This window comes from Podarcis vaucheri, assembly GCF_965113315.1.
Source record: "Podarcis vaucheri genome assembly, chromosome: 2".
NCBI classification, from domain to species: Eukaryota; Metazoa; Chordata; class Lepidosauria; order Squamata; family Lacertidae; genus Podarcis; species Podarcis vaucheri.
Genome location: NC_138760.1, coordinates 35,757,111 through 35,778,152, shown reverse-complemented (window position 1 = coordinate 35,778,152; position 21,042 = coordinate 35,757,111). Strand labels below are relative to the sequence as shown.

The 21,042-nt window shown below is 45.2% G+C and overlaps 1 protein-coding gene across 2 annotated transcripts; it reads left to right on the top strand.

Moving 5' to 3' along the window:
• The first annotated feature begins 927 nt into the window (after positions 1–927).
• Positions 928–20,609, top strand: P4HB (prolyl 4-hydroxylase subunit beta). 2 transcript variants are annotated; one of them, XR_014216910.1, is made up of 12 exons: positions 928–1,179; positions 2,238–2,444; positions 6,713–6,846; positions 7,388–7,525; positions 11,555–11,659; positions 11,888–12,013; positions 12,987–13,187; positions 15,500–15,620; positions 15,797–15,978; positions 16,328–16,414; positions 16,756–16,831; positions 19,558–20,609. XR_014216910.1 is itself a non-coding variant. In XM_082212975.1 (11 exons), the coding sequence occupies exons 1-11, from the start codon at positions 1,014–1,016 to the stop codon at positions 19,639–19,641; spliced, it is 1,551 nt and encodes a 516-aa protein (XP_082069101.1). In that variant the 5' UTR covers positions 929–1,013; the 3' UTR covers positions 19,642–20,609. The 2 variants fall into 2 exon arrangements, 1 of the variants encoding a protein (XP_082069101.1); XM_082212975.1 differs by lacking the exon at positions 16,756–16,831 and having other exon boundaries at positions 929–1,179.
• The last annotated feature ends 433 nt before the right edge of the window (positions 20,610–21,042 follow it).

Sequence of the window (21,042 nt, the reverse complement as noted above, 5' to 3'; positions counted from 1 at the left end):
CTACATTATTCCTTGCAGCAGTAAAAGGTGAAGTCAAAAAGCAGGAGAGGAAGGCAGAGAATAAAACTCTTCCTTTTCAGTCCAGCACCGCAGCCCTAACCACGTCTACTCAAAAGCAAGTCCTACTGAATTCAGTGGGGCCTGATGCCATGTAAATGGGGGTTAGGACTGCAGCCTAAGCCTCAAGAGAGTTCTATAGTACTTCTGAGTAAACATGCTAGGGTTATACGTAAAAATATATAATAAAAATCGTAATACAAAAATATAATATGCGCTTATTCTTAGAAAAAAATCCCAACAGTAAAGCATATACAAAGGCAATGCAGAAGTACACACTTCAGAACTTCCCATCGTAATAAACTTGCTCGCTTGAGTTCCCCGCTCCCCCGCCCACATCTAAGCAATTCTTATGCAAAAGCCTCCCCCTCTTTCGTACAGTCCCGGAAACACTTGGTTCCTTGCTAGCTTTCAATTCCGGGTCGCTCATTAAATGCGGCCAGTCAGAATCAAACACGAACGAGGTCTCCATGCCACACTCAAACACGCATGCGCACCGCGAGGCGGGCGTATCTCTCGAATGCCACGTTCCAAAGAAGAGAGACGAAAGTAGGCGGGGAGGGGAGGGAGTTTCGTTGAGGTCAACCAATCAGAAACGGCTGGTCCGAGTTTCTAAGAGCGGCCGCGTTATCCAATCGCACTCACCGAAGAGGTCGGTGCGGCCAATCAAAGCCCGCGGAGCAAAGGAAACTCTCGCGGCTGTTCGGAAGTGGGGAAGGAAAGGCGACGCGACCTTTAAAGATGACCAATCCAGGACCGGAGGGCGGCCTTAGGCTCCACGCCAGTTCAATGGGAGCTGAAGCGTAGGAGGGCGGAAGCAGCCAATGGGCGATAGACGCAGCAGGGAGAGGGCGGGTTTATAAAGCGGGAGGCGGGCGCGGAGTGTTCTCTTTTGCGGCGCCTCTTCGTGGTCCGGTCTGTTCGCCTGGGATCCTGCCGTCATTGTCAGCGCCGCCATGAAGACCGCTCTGCTCTGGTCTCCGCTCCTCTGCCTGCTCTTCCTGGGACGGGCCTGCCTAGCCGGCGACGCGGATATCGAGGAGGACGAGGGCGTCCTGGTGCTCAAGGCGGCCAACTTCGAGCGGGCGTTGGAGCAGCACCCGAACATCCTGGTGGAGTTCTGTGAGTGGAGGGGCGCCGGGGGGGGGGAGAGCGGATGAGGGGGGAGAGGGAAGGCCGGCCGGGTGGGAGGGGGAACTGAGGTTGGCGGTCCCCCTGTTCGGTTTAGGGGAGGGATGGGGAACAGGCTTTTTCACGTTAGCGGGTCGTCCCCCCCCGCCATTAGGGAAACAACCCCTGCCTATTCAGACGTTACAGAGTTCACGTGAGAAGGGGACTTGCGAGAGCTGGCGTGCGCCCGCTGCGGTAATATCTTTTACCAGCCCAAAGAGGGGCCTGTAGGCGTTTGCTCGTCTTTTGCTGTTGGCGTGTCCCGGATGCATGGAATAGGCCGGTGCTACTGTTGCTATATATTTTCAGCCTTGAAAATAGGGGTATAGATAGATGCTTACGAGTTGGCTATGAAACACTGGTAGTGTCTCATGCAGGAGAGCACAGGGGCCCGCTGAAGATTTTGTAAGAGTGCAAAGTGTGTTTGAAATGCACCTCTCTCAAGTATTGAGGAAAGCATTGTGTCATGTTATGTCTGTTGGTGGCATTGCCATAGTACCAGGAGTACTGTTGGAAGGGGCGTGCCAGTAAAGTTAAGAGGCTTCAGTGGAGTCTTGGAAGACTCCCAAAGTTGGATGTGCTGTGCTAGTTGCAGGTTGTTGCTGACGGCAGTGCAGGACAAGAAACTTTGAACTATGCACTGGGGAGAGATTTACATCAAGTGAGCAACAGTATTGAGGACTGAGCCTGTCTCTTGCTTTTCTAGATATTCTAGACTTCCTCGTTGTCTTGCCTACTCATTGCATTTCCACTGCAGAGACTGCTTGTAAAGTAATAGGTGAAGAGGGGGAAACTTCAAGTTGGGATTTTGTGATAGGAAAGGTGCTGGTTATAGTACTACAGGGCAGTCAAAAGTGAAGCTCTCCTTGCCATAATTTTCACCTCCACCCGTCACTTGGATGCTATCTGCATGGAATGTTTTGTTGTGGGTGATTTCCTGTTGATAGAAAGTATCAGTGTTGGAGGGTTGCACAGTAATTGCTTTGATACTAAGTACTTCTCTTTTTCAGATGCACCCTGGTGTGGTCACTGTAAAGCTCTGGCCCCAGAGTATGTGAAAGCGGCAGCAAAATTGAAATCTGACAACTCAGAAATCCGGCTGGCCAAGGTGGATGCAACAGAAGAATCAGAGCTTGCCCAACAGTTTGGTGTTCGAGGCTACCCTACTATCAAATTCTTCAAGAATGGCGATAAATCATCCCCTAAAGAATACACAGGTGAGACTATGGTAATGGTTAAAAAGTCTGGAACATGTGAATTGAGGTGGGGGGGAACCAAACTTGGAACATAAAGCAAGAGTGACACAAGAGGATACTTCTTGGTTTTGATGCCTAAACTGTTGGCTTTCACTTCATGTTGTTCAGATATACAGTGGTGCCTCGCAAGACGAAATTAATCCGTTCCGCAAGTCTCTTCGTCTAGCAGTTTTTTCGTCTTGCGAAGCAACCCTATTGGCGGTTTAGCGGCTATTAAAGGCTTAGCGGCTAAAAGGCTATTAGCGGCTTAGAAAAAGGGGGGGAAAGGAAAAAAAATCGCAAGACTCGCAAAACTTTTTCGTTTTGCGAAGCAAGCCCATAGGGAAATTCGTCTTGTGAAGCACATCGAAAAACGGAAAACCCTTTCGTCTAGCGGGTTTTTCGTCTTGCGAGGTATTCGTCTTGCGGGGCACCACTGTAGTTCTCTGCCTCCTTTAAGCTGTTTGTTCATGTTGTATGTATATTTCACCAGTTTAAAAGGTGTCTGCTAAATAGTCCCACAAAAAAAGTTTTTCGTAGAGGACTTGCAACTTTGTCCTTGCATGTAATTATTTTAGTCACTAGAAAGACAAGGATAATTTGTTAAATAGGAATAAGGTACTGTGGTTTCACATTTCTAGCTTAGAACTCCTGACACAAATTAAGGACAAGTTGGTGTTGCTTTTTAATAGTTGCCCTTAGGATATATCTGCTCCCTGCTTTGTATATGATGGAATCAAATGCAAAATTGCAGCTCTTGGAGCAATTTGCTGCATGTAATACCCTCCCTCACCATTGTTTATTCCTTACAGCCCAATTTTGTGTATATCTTTTCAGTAGTAAGCTCCATGGAGGTCATTGAGGCTTGCTGCCAAGAAGCGGTAGATAGGGCTACAGCCAAAGGCAATAAATCTATTAAGCAGTGACTATTTCAGTGTCTGTATTCTGAACAGCATTCTAGCCTTGAAGGAGAAGTCTGTGACTCAAGGCACTGATCTCATGCTACTGCTCAGTCATAGCCATTCATTCACTAGAGGCTATTTCAGCCTCTTTCCTACATATAAAATGGATGTCCTATTTTTTGAAGTTGTATTAAAACTAAATGAGAGTTTATCAAATATTTCATATTCCCAGTTTTGTATAACTGAGCCAAGCATGCACCTGCAGTTGCATTTAAAAACACAAAAGCAGAGGCACTAGCATGTCATAAATGATAAAAAATAGTAACAATTTTTCTTCCACGTGTTACTTGTTGGAAAATGGGGTTGAGGTGGAAGTCCAGCAGTATCTGTAGGACATGCGGATGACTAAAGCTGCTTTATAACATTACCTGTACTCTCCTCCCTGTTGTCCCTCAGCAAAAAACCTCTGATCCATCCAGCCTTCTGCTCTCTGGACTTGATAATCTTGCCTATATTCATCACTCTTGGCAAAATTATTCTGAGCACAGAAATACCCTTCTTGCAGCCCTATGTTGCTTTTGAGTCCTCCCTGATTCAGCTTCAAAGCTCTCAGTAGCTTTGACCCTCTTGCCTCACTGCTGGCACATCCTCCCACATCTCTTTCCCTGTCTCTTTTGCTTGGCCAGCTCCTCCATGCTTGTGACTTGAACTGCCTCCCAAAGCCCTTCCTACATAACCATTTGCAAAATCACTTTCCATGAAGCTTTTGACAGACCCCTACTCCTAATGCACCATTGCAACTAAGCCTTTAATACATGTAACTGAAATGTAATTTTCCCCATGTTTACCCCATCCCTCTTTCCCTTCCTTTCCTTTGTTTGCCAGCTTTATCTGTTTTTAAATGGTAAGAGCCTTGGGGCAGGGACATGTCCTTCATCTGAATGCTTTTGTTGAGATTCTTGCCTTACAGGGGATCAGATTAGATAAAACCCAGGGTCACTCTCAACTCTACAATCTATGATTCTGTGAGTTGTGCCATATACGTGGATGATATAAGTGCTAGACAAACTTCTTTTACCACCAAAGCTACTGGCAGATAGCTGATCAGCATGCCTGATCATTCTGAATAGTTGGTTATGTATGAAAAGTACATACCGTACTTTTCCCTAACCCAGAAATCATAATGGAAGGCCTGTGGTTTAAGGTAAAAGAGTTATTAAAACTCCTAGTCATATTAAAAAAGAAAAATCACACAGGTTAAAAAAATTAACAATATTTAAGTTTTTAAAAGGTAGTGGTGGCTGATGGAAGGTTCAGAAGTGGGGTTGGGGTGTAAGAAGCCTGTTCCTTAGACATTGCAGCTGATTCTCTCCCAAGATTCCATGGTGACAGTTGGGAAGAATCCCTCCACGCTTAGGAGCCTGCCACCTAGAAATAGGCACAAAAATCTCATTTAGGAAGCTGAATGGTCTTCAGCTATTAACTTTTTGTGCTGGTGAAAAACTGCATTGGGAGGGCAACACTACAGAATGGCCAGTCCCCCATCCTTAGATCCCATTGTAGGGGAAGATGAGCTTCCAGTTGTAGGGGAAAAAGTGCTTTCAGTTATAGGGGAAGATGAGCCTTCAGCTTTAGGGGAAGATGAGCTTTCGGTTGTAGGGGAAGATGAGCTTCCAGTTATAGGGGAAGAAGTGCTTTCCGTTGTATGGGAAGAAGAGCTTGCAGCAGCCACAGAAGCCACATGTAGGATAAGTTTTCCCACAGGTATGACTGTCCTGCCTCTGATTTTGGCTTTCTTGAAAGGCAGCCTGTGCAGCCACTTTGAGTGCTGCTAGAGTTAGTTATTACCTTTTGCATATAAAAAATAGGTTTATTTTATTTATTAAATTTCCAAACTACCCTTCATCCAAGGATCGCAGTGCAGTTTACAATATCAGAACACAAAAATACATTACATGGTAACAAAACAAAAAGCAATAACCCACCCCCAGGTTGCTGTATCAATATATGCATTAAATGTTATAGGCTTGGTTATATGATTTCTTTCTCGTGTGGTAAAAGTAGCTGTAATAAGCGATCCCATACATCTTGAACTGAATTCTTTGGGCATCATTTTCGACTTGGTGGGCGGGTGTACAGCTTGGTCCAGCAGAGTTTTGAGAGCTGCCTGGAGAATATGGAGTACACAACCCTTCTGTTTCTCACACTGCTTGGCCATGTCCAAGTAAGGAAAGCAGGGCTCTGTCCTCAGTACCAGCTTCACCTAACCTGGCTAGCCAAGCCAAAACACATATCTCTCAGGATCTAGCCCCTCCCCTTCAGTGCAATCCTCTGCATGTTTTTAGACATCCCATTGTATTCAGTGGGGTTTACTCCCAGGTAAGTGTGCATAGGATGGTGGACTTATCTCAGAGCTTGCACTGCCGGAGATCATGAGATCACTTGCTCCCCCTGTCCTGCTGCAAACTTTGGGAGTGAAGGAAGTAAGGCAGTGGAAGGTGAAGGTGGTGGCTGTTCCTAACTCCCCCCTTCAAAGCTTACAGCTGGGGTATGTCTCTTTCCTGTTGTTTCATCAATAAAGCTCAATAAAACTGGAACAGTTTCTGCACCACCACCCTCAAGCTCCAGGGCTGCAGCTCCACTTGTCACCCCTGCAATGTGGGTGATGGTCACAGTGAGCAGGCATCTACCCTCCTGCCTTTAGGAATCTTTCTGTTTGCAGGTATAGGGAAGGGCAATTCATATTATTTACATTTGGGGAATTTTGAAATGGAGATTGGCATAGTAACAGCTTGCATTGTATATAATCAGTGCAAGCAGATTCTAAAGGCAGCTAATTTTGGGTGGAGCCTCCCAAGAGTTAGAAATACAGATCTAATTTTAACAGTGTTGAAAAACCTATTTGTTGCTTTTAAGCTTTGGTACTGTGGTAGAAAATCTTGCTTCCTGTATTTTTTCTTCACTCAACCATTTTGTGGTATTCTTCAGCATGAAAATGCTTGCATCTTGCAGAACGTTTTGCATCAGTGATGATATAATGTGGCCCAAGCTCTAAATATACATGAGCCAATGTGGTGATAGAAACAGCATGCTCGTAAATGTTACTATGAAATATTTTTTGCACTAAGTAAAGCAGCTTTGTGCTCAATAGCACCTTCTGGTGGCAACTTTGTCTTGGAAGGCAAAGGGGTAAGGGAAGATGGTGGTTTATCTCCCTAGAAAGTTGAACCGAAACTCTTTGCCCTCTGAACCAGGAAATAATGGGAGTTTCCACTTGGGGTGATTAGATCAAGTGCTCCAACTTAAACGTGAGAGAGATTCTGATGTGTCTTTCCCCCCCTATTGCAGCTGGCAGGGAAGCAGATGACATTGTCAATTGGTTGAAGAAACGCACAGGCCCAGCAGCCACTGCCCTGGCAGATGTAGCTGCTGCTGAGAAACTGGTGGAATCCAGTGAAGTTGCTGTGATCGGGTTCTTCAAGGTAGAGTGCTTCACTTGGTTACTGTTGTTTTAGCTGACCTCTCTTGGAGGCCTTTATCTGGGAAGAGATTAGACCAGGGCTCGCTAACCTGTTTGGGTCCATGGGCAGTCTAACACAAAGTTCCCTGGGTGACCTGAGCCTAGACAGTCTCTTAGAATCATAGAATCATAGAGTTGGAAGAGACCACAAGGGCCATCGAGTCCAACCTACCTCCCATTGGGGAGGAGGAGAACCATGTATGGCACATTCAGCTCTTAGGGGGAAGGTGGGATAAAAATAGAATAAATAAACTTGCAAACCAGAGAAACTTGTGGGCATCGCACACCAGAACCTGTTCAATTGGTTACAGTAGAATCAATCGTGCCCAATTTCAGTGGGGAGGGGAATTTGTGGCCACGGAAATTACATCTAGAGTATGATGCCAATTTCTTTTCCCCATCTTGGCTCTTTGTTGTTCTTGCATCACTGAGGAAGCAACATGCATCAAATCAAGGCATGGTGTAGAGTATTTAAAACTTAAAATCTTCCTTCTTTCTGTTAGGATGCAGAATCCGATGCTGCCAAGCAGTTCTTGTTGGCAGCAGAGTCCATTGATGACATTCCTTTTGGGATCTCTTCCAACAGCGATGTCTTTGCCAAATACCAGCTCAGCAAAGATGGAGTTGCCCTTTTTAAGAAGGTGAGTGGTGCAAAATATTCCCATTATGTGCACTGGCTGCACTCTGCTTCCCCAATATGTTTCTATTCCACATCCACCCACACTGTTACTGTATTTGTAGAAAGCTCACACAGGTCCAAATAGTGCTCTAAAAACTTGATTTGAAGGAGGAAATTGGAAATCACTTGAATTTTTTCTCATCAGCTTCCCCCTCCCTCCTGGAAGTGTTCTTATATCCTAAGAGTGCATGGGCTTTAGCTTGTAAAACCCAGTTGCTTCCTCAAAGGGTACTTCTAGTATCACAACTGAAGTGGTAGTGTGAAGAGGAACTGATGCCAGGCTTTTGTTTTCAAGGTGAGTATAGATGATTAAGGCAAGAGAATCTTAATGATTGGCAGCAAGACTTGTTGCCACTTAAATTGCAATTCTCTGGAACAAAACCAGTCTTTCCATTGCTGAGCTTGTTGGTGGAAACCAAGCACACTGGATGGATTGTGAAAGCAGAACAGGAAGAAGCAGTCTTAGTAGCTTATTCAGCAAGTTAACCTTGTTAATATAATAGCTAAGTCTGTTCAGATGTTAGAGAACCAGAATGGAGGAGGTAATTTAGGGGGGGAAACTTCCAAACAGGGACACTTGTGGGGGAAAAACACCCCTGCTTTGTGTTGCAAGCCACAAGAGCAAGATCTTGACACATGCCATTATCAATATTTAGGTTGCCAAAGTGGTTTGTCAAGAGGTATGGGGCCCTCAGCGGAGCAACCATTAAGGGAGGAAATCTCAGACTCCAGAATCCTTCAGAACTTACTGTAGTTGCGGGCATTGACTTTTGATAGTGGGAATGAGCGCCATTACAATGTGTCCATACCCTTCTCTCCACCTGAGAAGAGTAGAGCAACACATGCTCTCTCCTGCTGTAAAGGCATCTATAGCCTGTAGATTACACCCTGACTGCCTCTTTAAGGTCAATTCTCCTTGCTTCAAACAGGCTTTTCCACCTTCAAGTGTTTGGCATGTTAAGCTGAATACTTGCTTTTTGAAACCTTTCAATCTGTTAAGGGGGTGGGGAAGTTGTGTTTGGCCATCACTTTTATTAAAGGATAGGAGGTAAATTTCTGATTGGCCAGCTCTTCTATCTAAAGGGGGTACTTTTCTGAGTGGCTTAGAACTTTCCTCACTCTTATTCTCTGTTTCTTGCTCCTCAGTCTCGGAGCTGTTGAGACTTCAACCAGCTAAAGTAAAAACAAATCCCTTTTAGTTGCCAAAAGGACACTTGCCCAAGCTTCTGAACTCTTCAGGTGCACACCTGTCAAATGCTTGAATTTTTACACGGTTAACTCTTTGGTGCTGCCATTTTTATTTATTTATTTTTTTGCTTCCAACCAAAATGAAACAAACTTTCAGCAGATGCTATATTTGAATCGGTTCCTACCACATTTGCACATGGCCCCATAGAGCTTGAGTGTCATGAAGTGACCTCACTGATGCCCGGGAATATTGTTTGGAATGAGACGAAACCGTGTAAGCAGTTACAGAATTGGACAGGACGTGAAATGCCCCTGCAGCTGTTAAGTGGTGAAGCACTGGGAGGGATTCTGTGTAGCGCTAAGCAGATAGCTCTGTCAGCACGATAATTTCTGCTTGCCTGATGGAATGACCTGCCTCTCTTTCCCTGCTGATAGTTATATACCCTCCCTCCCCACATGTTGTTCTGGGGATTGTTCACACACAAACACATAGAGTAAAGCCCTGTTGTGTTCGCAAAGTCTTTGTATGGTCTTCCGCTAGCAGGCCTCTAAACATTGGGGCTGGTGAGAGTGGCACTCAGAATCTTCTGGACTGTGGCAAGACTGCTTTTGGAATCTTGAGATATCTCTAAGTTGGCTAGTTTCTGCTAAGATTACAGGGTATAGTAAAAGCAGAGCTGGTAGGTTCTAAATCAGGCCCTCTAAATGTTTTGAGACTACAGTTCCCATCATCCCTGACCACTGGTTGTGCTAGCTAGGGATCATGAGAGTTGTAGGCCAAAAACATCTGGAGGGCCAACGTTGAGGAAGCCTGTTCTAAACCCATCTCACTGGAGGTGCATGAAGGCCAGGAACCGGTTTATTATAAGTCTTATGTAGCACCCATAAATGAGCAGCGGTGTTATTGGCAGAACCGTAGAACATCTAGTCCCTGGTAAGGCTGCACATTTTAAAGTTTTGTTTCTTTGTGAACGCTGACTTGTGCCTCCTTCCCAGGTGCATTCTAATAAACTGTTCTTCAGGGATAGGTTGTATTAAAAACTGGCATTTTATAAAACACTTCTGAATGTGCCAACAGCATTTTTGGTTAACCTGCCAATGTGAAGGCAGGTAGCTCTTACTATATATATACGGTGTCTGAGGGAATACTGGCTTACCTAAGGCTACCTATTGAGTTCATGGCTAAGGTGAGATTTGAACACAGCACTACAACTACCCAACTTTGCTTTTTGTTTCTTAGTCTTTTGCATAAGCTTCATGTTGTCTTGAAGTAGATTTCTTTGTATAACGTTCCTGAAAAGTTACTCAAACAGTGACCTATGTGTGCGTCCCCCAGAGTTGTGTCGCTAGGGAGCCCAGCCAATGGGATCACTGCTTTCCCTTGCATGTCTTCTTGGTGGATAACCTTGATTCTCCTATGTCTGTTACTCCCTGCCCCTTTCCAGGGTGCCAGGAAAGATTTTGAGAACCTGGACAGTAATAGGTGTTGCTCTGCAGCAAAATTATTCCTGGCAGAGGAATGATAGCGTGCTTTCTGACTTCTGTTCCTGCTTGGCTAACAATAGCCCTGCAGAGATGTGTTGTCCTCTGAGTAAACTGCTATATATTTACTGGTTCCATGTTGTGTGCTGCTGCCTAGGACACTACCTCCTTTTTAGTGGTTCTGTTGATCAGATAAATATATCTGCTTCCAGCAGACCTGCACAACCTGTTGCCTGCCAGGAAATGAGCAACCTGCTTCTGTGACTTTTGAGAGTTGTGTATTTAAAATACTGTAGAATATTGATGAAACCCCTTTTGAGGTAGTGGGTATATAGCAAGAATCTGGCAATCCACTTAGTCCCAAACTCATTTCTAGTCACTGCTCTGTTTACTCCTATGGAGCCTTGAATCCTAGCTTGTTAGTAAGATGAGAGCTTTGGCAGAGATTCTACCCTGGATTTTAACTTGAGGAATTCTGTGCCTTGCTTGCAGCGTGAAATGTGCGCCGTAGTTTGTGTCAAGACTTGTCAGTGGGAGCCCTACAGATATAACACTCAGGATTGTGTATTCTGTACTTGTAAAAATTGGAGAAATAATGGATAGAAAGCAAGCTGGAGTCCATGTTTGCCTTTTTTACATAAATCTGAATAATAGCCTGGTTGTGGCAGAAGATAAATGTTAGGCCCTAAAGTCCCATTCCTCAAACTATTGACCTGTTTTACATGTAATACTAGTTCAAACTATGACATGGCATGTGGGCTACTGGAGAGAGCCGTTTTGCTTCTCTGCTCCTCCTGCATTTGCTGTGAGCTAAGTTGTGATTTGGCTCAGTGTTGTGTTTGAACCAGAGTTCGTGGTTCACACACCACAAGAATCCAAGCCCAGGTTTGGATAACACGTGAGCTTGAACCAGTCTTTGGTTTACAGCAGTGCAGTGGCGGAAGGACTGGAGGAGGAGCAAAATGGCCACAATCTCATCCCTGGTAGTCAGGTGTGTTCAAGCCATAGCTTGGCTTAGGATTGAATGTGAACTGAGCCATTCTCGGTTTTGCTGTGCCAGCCTTTAGTCCTACATACTTGCACACATTTTTTCATAGACATAAGGGTTAGAAGCCTAAACCACCACCGACGTTTTCAGGAAACCAAATGATTTACTCAATACCAAATTCTGCATGCCTGTAGAATTGTGGCAGACACTCAGTCTGCCCATAACCTGCATTTTGGTGATAAGTAGGCTGATGACTCAACTGTAACTCTTGATTGATCTCAACTGTAAGTCGGCTTGATTTATTCTCACGAGTCCCTTTGTGCTTGTTTCCAGTTTGATGAAGGACGTAACAACTATGAAGGGGAGATAACAAAAGAGAATCTGTTGAACTTCATCAAATCAAACCAACTGCCCTTGGTGATTGAATTCACTGAACAGGTATGGAAGTGGCTCTCTAGCAAGGCAGGGGTGGTTGGTTGGTTGGTTGGTTGGTTGGGTGACCTAACCCACACCTTGATCTGTGTCTACCAATCAGGAGTGGAGAATTCTAACCATACAAATTATACCAAGTAGAATGAACTGTAAATGAGGGAGGGGGGAGTTTGCATAATCTTGGCAACCGGTAACACTCTTGGCCCTAGCATGCATCTATTTGTTCTTCCACAGACGGCACCCAAAATCTTTGGAGGAGAGATCAAGACCCACATCCTGTTGTTCCTGCCCAAGAGTGTTACAGACTACCAGGGAAAACTGGATAACTTCAAAAAAGCAGCAGAGAGCTTCAAAGGGAAGGTGAGGACCAGGAAGTGACGTATTAAAAATCATTTCTTTGCTCCCTAGGCTTCCCAGGTGGTGAACACTGGCACTTACAGTGGTACCTCTGGTTGCGAACGGGATCCGTTCCGGAGCCCCATTTGCAACATGAGCAGAATGCAACCCGCGTCTGCGCGGGTCGCGATTCGCCACTTCTGCGCATGCGCGCAACGTCGTTTTGATCGTCTGCGCATGCGCGAGCGGTGAAACCCGGAAGTAACCCTTTCTGGTACTTCCAGGTTGCCGTGGGATGCAACCTGAAAAGATTTAACCTTTAGCAAACATAACAAGAGGTATGACTGTACAGTTCTAATATTACGGCTCCACAGGGAGGACATGGATTAGGATCATAGGAGTTTCAGAATATAGATAAGGAACATGAAAGGTAGCACAAGCTGCTTCAGCATAGACTGCTCCTGAATAGCCCCAGCAATCAGGGGACAACTCTAGAAAGAAGTCTTTGAATGGAATAAGCTTGGTCAATGGTTGTACTGAAACACCCTGGGGAGACTTGAGGAATGTTCAGGGGAGCCCTGGGGGGCGGGGAACCATACTTTCATTAACTTGCAAGCTCATATCTTCATGCATTATCTCTCTCTTTTACTCTGAGGAACATTCAGGGGAGATGGCAGGGACAGAATGGGGCGTGTGAAGCAAAGGGGCAGAATGGGGGAGTCCCCACTGACTCGAGCCCTGTAATGGAACCCCGGTGTAAGTTACTCCCCCAGGGAAGCTGCAGAAAGATTGTGGTTGGTTAAGGGAGCCATGGAATCAGAAAGGTTGAAAGCGGACAAGAACTTGCTTTAGGCTTATAGTTGGGCATGAAACACAATTAGGGTGGCAGGAGAAAGAATAGTTACTTAAGGAGGACATTAAATAGCTAGTTTCTTGCCTGTGCCATGCACTTGCCTAATGCCTCAATTCCACTGTTCTTCCTTTCTCCTCCGCCAAGATCTTGTTCATCTTCATAGACAGTGACCACGGCGATAACCAGAGGATCTTGGAGTTCTTTGGCCTCAAGAAAGAGGAGTGCCCTGCCATCCGCCTCATTACCCTGGAGGAGGAAATGACCAAGTACAAGCCGGATTCAGAAGAGCTGACTCCAGAAAACATCAGGGACTTCTGCAATAAGTTCTTGGAGGGCAAAGTTAAGGTAATTCTTTTTTCCCTTCCTTTTTTGTATTTTGTTCTTGAGGCAGGCATCCATGTGAGGTGATCCCCGCAGCACGAATCACACGAAACCTGAGAACAGTCACGTGGCACGAAGTCTTTCAAGCTGGCTTTGCAGCACGTCCAGCAGCCCAGTATTTAGACTTCATGCTGAGAAGCCCAAAGGGCAAAGCCAGTGGGGCACGGTGCCAGTATGGAAATAGCCTTTAAATGCTGATAAAGTGAGCTTGACAAGTCTGGGAGCTGCTCATAGAACTGCATCACCAGCTCTTAAGAACTACCTCTGCCTTAATGGCTGCATGGCCTTGACCTCACGTGGCACGAACGCTTGGGAGGCTTCCATCTTAATCTGGAGACGAAAGCAGCTGTACAGAGCCAGCTACTGCTTTTGTTCTGCCCCACACCTGAATTTTGCAGGGCTCTTTCTTGGCTCTGCCTATTTCATTTACCTTCCTTGCCTCCCATTATTCCTTTTCCTGTTCAGTGAAGTTGCAGCCTTCATCTTAATTACTCAGTCGACTGGACAAGTACACCTTTAAAGAAAATCAGCAGGTCCTTTGAAAAACTGGAAGGGATTATTAAATGAGGCTAAAAGTTCAGGATGACCTTTCTAATTGGGAAAGCTGAGTTGATGACAGGGAAGAAAAAGTATTGTGATACCTGGCTTGACTGACATTCTTGAATAGGATACAGGACTATGGTAGATCTATTTTGGAACACATAGACAGTAAGGTGTTGCATGACATAAAAGGTAAAACACATTCTGGGTTGTATTAATACATATTCATGTTGTAGTACTCTTTTGGTCAGCCTGTTAACATATGAGTGCGAGCATGTAGTCAACGAAGCCCCTGCCACTTGGCTGTAAAGACTTGAGTGTTACATATCTATATGCTTCCCCCGTATCAGACTCTGTAGATAGGAAGCTGGTGCATTTCTGGAGAAGGAAAGGCTAGAACTCTGTTCTGCTCTGTAGCGTTCTGCTAGATTGGGGGTATATGGTCATTGAATCATGCAGTCCCCCACCTTCACACTAAAGGTGGTACTGTCCCATAGGTGATGTAACATATTCCTCCTTTTTAATGTGCAGCATAGCCAGCATTCCTCACTTCTGAAAAGACAATTGAAGCTTTTTTTAGAACTACAGGGATGGTTTCTGTGCTGGAAAGCAAATAGGAAAAGAAACATTCCAAAGACCTCTAACCTCAGAGAAGGTTATGTTCAGCATTGGCCTGTTTGAAGACCCCTCACATTCATGAGATACAGTATGCATGGTCTTCAAGCAAAAGTAGATCTACGGTTGGACAGTTTTGAGTTGGGAGTTTCAAAGCAGTTGATAGATGAAAGATGTAGCCTAGGGGAAGTTGTAGGGGATTTTTCAGATGGGCTTCAAGACAAATTGAATGTTAAGCATGTTGGAAGGATAGAACACTTAATAGAACCCTCTGTTTGCATGCGGAATGTCCCAGCTTAGATCCCTGGCACCTCCAGGTAGGTCTGGGAGAGGTAGTCTGAAACCCTGGAGATCAGGGAGCTGAATGGACCAATGATCTGACTTCTGTACAAGACAGCTGGCTCTGTACCTTGGAACACAATTTTGACACAATGGTCTAATAGGTCACTTTCATTTTTAAAATGCTCTGGAAAACATCCTAGACCTCCTCTAGGGCTGGGTGATATATTGTCCAAAACTGATAAATCCGTATTGTGATATCAGTTTCATAATTTTTGACCTGGCAATATATTGTGAATCGTGTGTGTGTGTGTGTGTGTATTCGTGTGTGTGTGTACATTCGCTATACAAACATAATCCTGCATGAAAAACCATGAAGCCCTCCAATGCCTGTACATAGCTCCATCTTTATTTTAGACATTGTGTTTAGCTGGTGATGTTGAAAACCAGATATCGCCCAGCCCTGACTCCCTCTTGTAAAAATATTGGAACTAATCTGACTCTTGCAGCCATCTCCTCTTGCTTGCTGTACATATACCTTGCCATGCATTTCTTTTGTTCTTTAACTGAAGCAGAGTGGGCTCTGTCTGCCCAGCATGCCTATGCCAGCTCCCTGTAAACGCGCATCCTTCATGCAGCAGCTCATGAAGGACATGGCTGGGTCATTGGGTGGGGTGGGGGTTGACTTTGAAGGAGGAAGTCTATATTAATCTGACTTTTTATAGCCTCTGGCTTTTGTCAGTTGCTCTGCCCTGTCTTGGAACAGTGGGTGGGAGGGTTTCCTGTTGGCGCATTCCATGCTGTTGCTTTCATGTGGGTTCCTTTTTGCTTGTCTGTTTCAGCCCCATCTGATGAGCCAAGATGTTTCTGATGACTGGGACAAACAACCTGTCAAAGTTCTGGTTGGGAAAAACTTTGAAGAAGTGGCCTTTGATGAGAATAAGAACGTGTTTGTGGAATTCTGTAAGTATTTCGGTAGCTGAGCCCACATGCACTCGCACCTCGGCGCATCCTGTCTTGAGTTGCACAGGTTCGGCTAGCGAAGAATGTTTCTTAGGTGGCAGGAACTGGAACTGAGGAGTGAGTGGTTCTTGTTGAACAGATGCTAATCTGGGTTTTGTCCCCTTTTTGACTTGCAGATGCCCCCTGGTGTGGCCACTGCAAGCAGCTGGCTCCCATCTGGGATAAACTAGGCGAGACGTACAAAGACCATGAAAACATCATCATTGCCAAAATGGACTCCACAGCCAATGAAGTGGAGGCCGTGAAAGTCCACAGCTTCCCTACCCTCAAGTTTTTCCCCGCAGGCCCTGGCAGAACGGTGAGGAGACCGGTGGTCAGTCTGTGTAGGTGGCTGCCCCTGGGTGTTTCTCTTTCCCCTCCCAGGGTGTGCCTTGGTTTGAGTTGCTGAGGGTGGGTTCACAGGGGGTTGTCGCTATTGTAGAGGGGAGGATTGCTTCATAGAGGATGGTGCTCATGTACGGGCTATTCTCTCCTCGCAGCGATCATGGGGATCTAGTGGCTGGCTGCTCTTCTTCGACTCATATGGGTGAAGGTGAATTTTCCAATCCTTTTTTTTTTTGCTTAGCTGTTCAGAAAGTGATTCTTCAGCCCCCAGTGCCCAGCTTTGCCTTTCGACTGCTGACACACTTCCTCCTTTGCTTTTGCAGGTTGTAGACTACAACGGCGAGAGAACGCTGGAAGGTTTTAAGAAGTTCCTGGAAAGCGGCGGAAAGGATGGTGGTGTAGATGAAGATGTGAGTATCTAAACCCAAGCCCTGTTGGGCACTGGCCTGTGTAGCTGTTTTAGGGCAGGGTTCAGATGCGATCCCCGAGGAAGGGAAGTTTTGTCCTGCAAAGCTACTTCGGGCTTACTGTGACAGCCGAGAATGTTGGTTCCTTAGCAACTTGTAAATAAAGCACAGCTGGTAATACCCAGAATGAACTGGGGTGGTGGGGAAGGGTGTTCCTGAATACCTGCCATTCCATGTGGACTAACCAGGCCACACAAACAGGCAGTCAGCCTGTGAGAGCCCCAACATTCCCAGATCAACTGCAAATGTTCAAGAAACATGACTTTTTTTTACATTCTTCCCAGCGTTGACCCTACTATCTGTAGTTCTCGAGAGATGACCCTACACTGAATTGGCTCTTTCTCCAGCACCCAGCACCAGGTGCGAGTGTCCTCTTGCTTGAGTCAAGTAGTCGCTGCTGCCAGCATGTGTAACAATTTTTGCTTGTTCTGTTGCTGTGCTAGCAATGCTACTGGCTCTTTGCAGCACTGCTAGGCTTATCTGGGTGCTGCTGCCCAGCAGGAGTAGCAGCTGAACATAGAGGGGGTAAAGCTCATAGCCCAAGTTAGAATTGCTGTGCATTCAGGGCTGTCGTTCCTCCATTTCCATTGGATACAGGGAGCAACTGGTGACCCAGCCATTGCACCTCTGCATGTTCCCGGACCCTGTATGGTGGGTTCTGTGTGATTTAAAGCTCTGTAGACTACACTTCTAGACCTACAGTTATCAAGGGTGCCAGCTGTTTGGTACAGTGACCATGAGCAATGCATACACAGAAACTATATCCTGATTTGATTCCTTTGTCCCTGTTTTGAGCTTAAGCCTTTGCACCAGGCTTTGTGATTTAAGAGTGAACTGGCTTTGATATTCAGCATCTTGGTGATAGACCCTATGATTAGCTATCACTTATATGGTTTTCAGGCACAGACCTGGCACTAACATGGAGCTGAGACCTAGCAGAGTAGAGCTGGCCGGCCCCATTTTGCTTCAGCTTGTTTCTTTATCATCTCTGTACACTTTGGAAATTTGGATTTGTATTCAGTTTGGTTGTTTGTCAGGTTCCAACACCTTGAAGAAAGACAGCTTTTGAACCTGTGTTCTATAAGATTTCACCGGTGGAAGTTTGGGTATAAAAACATAAGAGTACTGAGCAAAAGAATTGGCCAAAAATGGCCATTAAATCTTCTTGGATTGTAGCAGGTCCTTGAATCTGGGTTCCATGGAAACAGATTTTGAATTGAAGAATGTGATTGAATTGGAGGCAATCAAATTCTGTCCTTCCTGTGAATGGTATTCCAGTCCCTCACGGCTGATTTTTGGAGGTGCTGTGTTGGCTGTTGGCTGGCCATGTGTATTTCTTGCAAGTGCTTTTGCATTTTCTCATTCTGAGAAGAATAGTGTGCTAGCAGGGTTTTCATAGTTGCTAGCTCAACAGCACAGTGTGTACTCCATTCAAAAAGCATTGGTACCAGATGCTGAGAACAGGATAATGCTGAACATCTGTCTGTTATTCAGCATAGGCTGTTGTTGAAGATAACAGCCTATATTCTTTGCTTCTTGTCAGTATGTTGGTAGCCAGTCTATATTCTTTAAGGCAATGCAGTGGAATGGTATGGTGCAGGAATGTCCAAGAGGTCGATTGTGATCTACTGGTAGATCCCCGGGAGGTTTTGGTAGATTGTGGTCGATCACTGGGTCCCTTTCCTTAGCGCTGGTAAAATAGAATTCGGCCTCACCCTGCCCTCCATTGTTGCATAATCTGCAGAATGGAAGATGGAGTTTACTCAGTGAGGCTGTTGTTTCCTCAGCGATCTGTTGGTGAGCTCAACAGCTATGACCTGAACCCCCCAAAAGGGGGTAGATCACTGCCAGTTTTTCATTCTGTGAGTCTCTTGGGAGTTGGCCACCTCTGGTATAGTGTATATGAAATCATTGGCTGAGGGTATGCAAATCGCTGAGGATTTTGCAAGCCACTGAAAGTCAACACTTCTGAAGAAAGAACAGAACATTGGTGGGTTTAGATCACAAATCTAAGGAACAGCCAATTGGATTTGCAGTAGAGAGTACTGCATCAATCATTCGTACTGAATCTCCACTTGTTTTGCTTATTACTGTGAATGGAGCATTTCCCTGATAATGAACCTGAATGTGACCTGTCAGGATCATCTCCTATGATTATACCTATTCTGGAGCTACTACTAATATTTGCTTAGAAAGTTCAAAGACAGATACTGGAACAGCTGCCTTAATCGCAGCTTCACTTTATCTGGTGTGTTTGTGTGTGAAAGTGAGATCAGATTTTACTTTAACAGTACAGTGGTACCTCGGGTTAAGTACTTAATTCATTCCAGAGGTCCATACTTAACCTGAAACTGTTCTTAAGCTGAAGCATCACTTTAGCTAATGGGGCCTCCTGCTGCTGCTGCGCCGCTGGAGCACAATTTCTGTTCTCATCCTGAAGCAAAGTTCTTAACCTGAAGCACTATTTCTGGGTTAGCGGAGTCTGTAACCTGAAGCATATGTAACCTGAAGCATATGTAACCCGAGGTACCACTGTACATGGTTGTGTTAATGAAGTTTTAATTCTAAAGTAAGTTTCTTAGAGGTCTTTTGTGCACTTCTTGGTTGAGCAAAACGTTAAAATCACCAACTTGGTTTTCAAATGTGATGGCATTCATCTGATTCAGAATGCTATATAAATGGAGAATGTGCTAAAGTTGGTACAGCAGGGTTTTCTTATCCATTCAAATAATTTTGAGATGTATGGGGCAAGCAGAAAGCCAACAGACCTGGTGTTGACCCCATTGTCTTACAAGTTCCTTCTGCCTGGTATATGGAAATTTGTAGGTTGTTTCCATTTTTATTTTATTTTGCCTTGAGTGACTTGATGGAATGCATGGACTTTCCTTGGCCTGCACATCTTGGGAGGCAGGACTCTGTCTGCCAGAGGAGCAAAGTTCTGAGCATAGAGGCAGTTACATGAGTTTCTCATGCTATTAAGGGCAATGACAGCTGCGCTGGCAGGACCTAACTGTGTGTTGGCCTCCTTGGCACTGGCTGTGAGAGAAGCTGCAGCTGACCAAGCTTTTGCTTCTTCATTTAAACAGGATCTGGAAGATCTAGAGGATGCTGAAGAGCCAGATGCAGAAGAAGAGGATGATGACGCAAACACTGTAAAAGATGAACTGTAAAGACAAGTCCAATCTGCATATCCCCAGACACTACACTGTGGCTGCCACTTCATGCAGTTAAGCAAGTCCAGAACCAACTTGAACCAGAAGGCAGATGCTGTCTGAGAGTACAGGGAATGGTCTAAAGTAACCCTTCACCCTAACTTGTCTGTCAACTGATTCCTCTACTTAATTTTTATTATTATTATTTTCAGTTTGGAAGAGGGATCTGCCTAGGTAGCCAGCCCTGCTGGGTCTTCTCTTTCCCCCCCTCCTTTACACACTGTGATGTACATTTTCTTTTCCTAGAGTGTTCTGTGATCTGGGTAGAAGCAGATTGAAACGGCAACATGTCCCATTGCCTAACTCACTTTGGAGCCTCACCAGTAATGCCGCCTTAAAACTTACTCACACTTGTCCAAATGTCATAAGCTGCTGTTGGCCCAGCAGGGTCTTGAATACTGTCTCGGCTGTTTTTCAATTCCTATTTCTTTTTGGGCTGCTCCGGTGTGGAGGAACCTACTGGGCTGACCACGGTGGTGGCAGTGGAAAGGGAAATGAGCAGGTCCTCTTAACTCATTGCATGGTCTTGCTTCCCTTTTATGCTGAACAGTATATGTATCTCTCTCTTCCAAAGATTAGGATGGCATAAAGACTGTCCTTGAGGGGGAAAGGACCCAATTACTCCTGAGGCAAAACCTTAACTGGTGTTGCGACCTTGCCCCCTGAACAAACAATACAACTTGCTCTTTACGCATTTGCTTTGTGAATGGGTCTCCCAGGCATTTACAGAGCTGTTTGGGAAGGGGCCTGCCAGAATGAAACAAAAAGGACACTCAATAACTAGGTTTTTTTGTGGGGGTACTTGAGAGCCAAGGAGTGATGGGAGGACAAGAATGTATGTTGACAGAATTGGAATTAGTTTGGAGCGTCTATGATGCTAAAAGGTATGGAACTCATTGGCCAAATAAAAGTTGATTTTAATACTATATTGTGTATCTGGCTGTTTTGTTTGAACTCTGGTTTAGAGGAGGGAGAAAGGTTGTTTTCTGCTGCTCCAGAGAAGCAGACACGGAGCAATGGATCCAAACTACAAGAAAGAAGATTCCACCTAAACATTAGGAAGAACTTCCTGACAGTAAGAGCTGTTCGACAGTGGAATTTGCTGCCAAGGAGTGTGGTGGAGTCTCCTCCTTTGGAGGTCTTTAAGCAGAGGCTTGACAACCATATGTCAGGAGTGCTCTGATGGTGTTTCCTGCTTGGCAGGGGGTTGGACTCGATGGCCCTTGTGGTCTCTTCCAACTCTATGATTCTATGAGAACTCTTTTCTCATCTAGGCCAGGAGGGATGAAAGTGGATTTAAGGTTTTTCTGTTGCTGAAACTTGCTTGCATGATAAATATTCCCCCCTCCTGGGGGAAAC

What these genes read in the sequence shown, in the direction of transcription:
- P4HB (XM_082212975.1), top strand. Translation starts at nt 1,014, where the DNA reads ATGAAGACCGCTCTGCTCTGGTCTCCGCTCCTCTGCCTGCTCTTCCTG. An exon ending in CTGTGATCGGGTTCTTCAAG is followed by an intron (nt 6,847 to 7,387) that starts GTAGAGTGCTTC and finishes TCTTTCTGTTAG; the next exon opens with GATGCAGAATCCGATGCTGC. An exon ending in GAACGTGTTTGTGGAATTCT is followed by an intron (nt 15,621 to 15,796) that starts GTAAGTATTTCG and finishes TTTGACTTGCAG; the next exon opens with ATGCCCCCTGGTGTGGCCAC.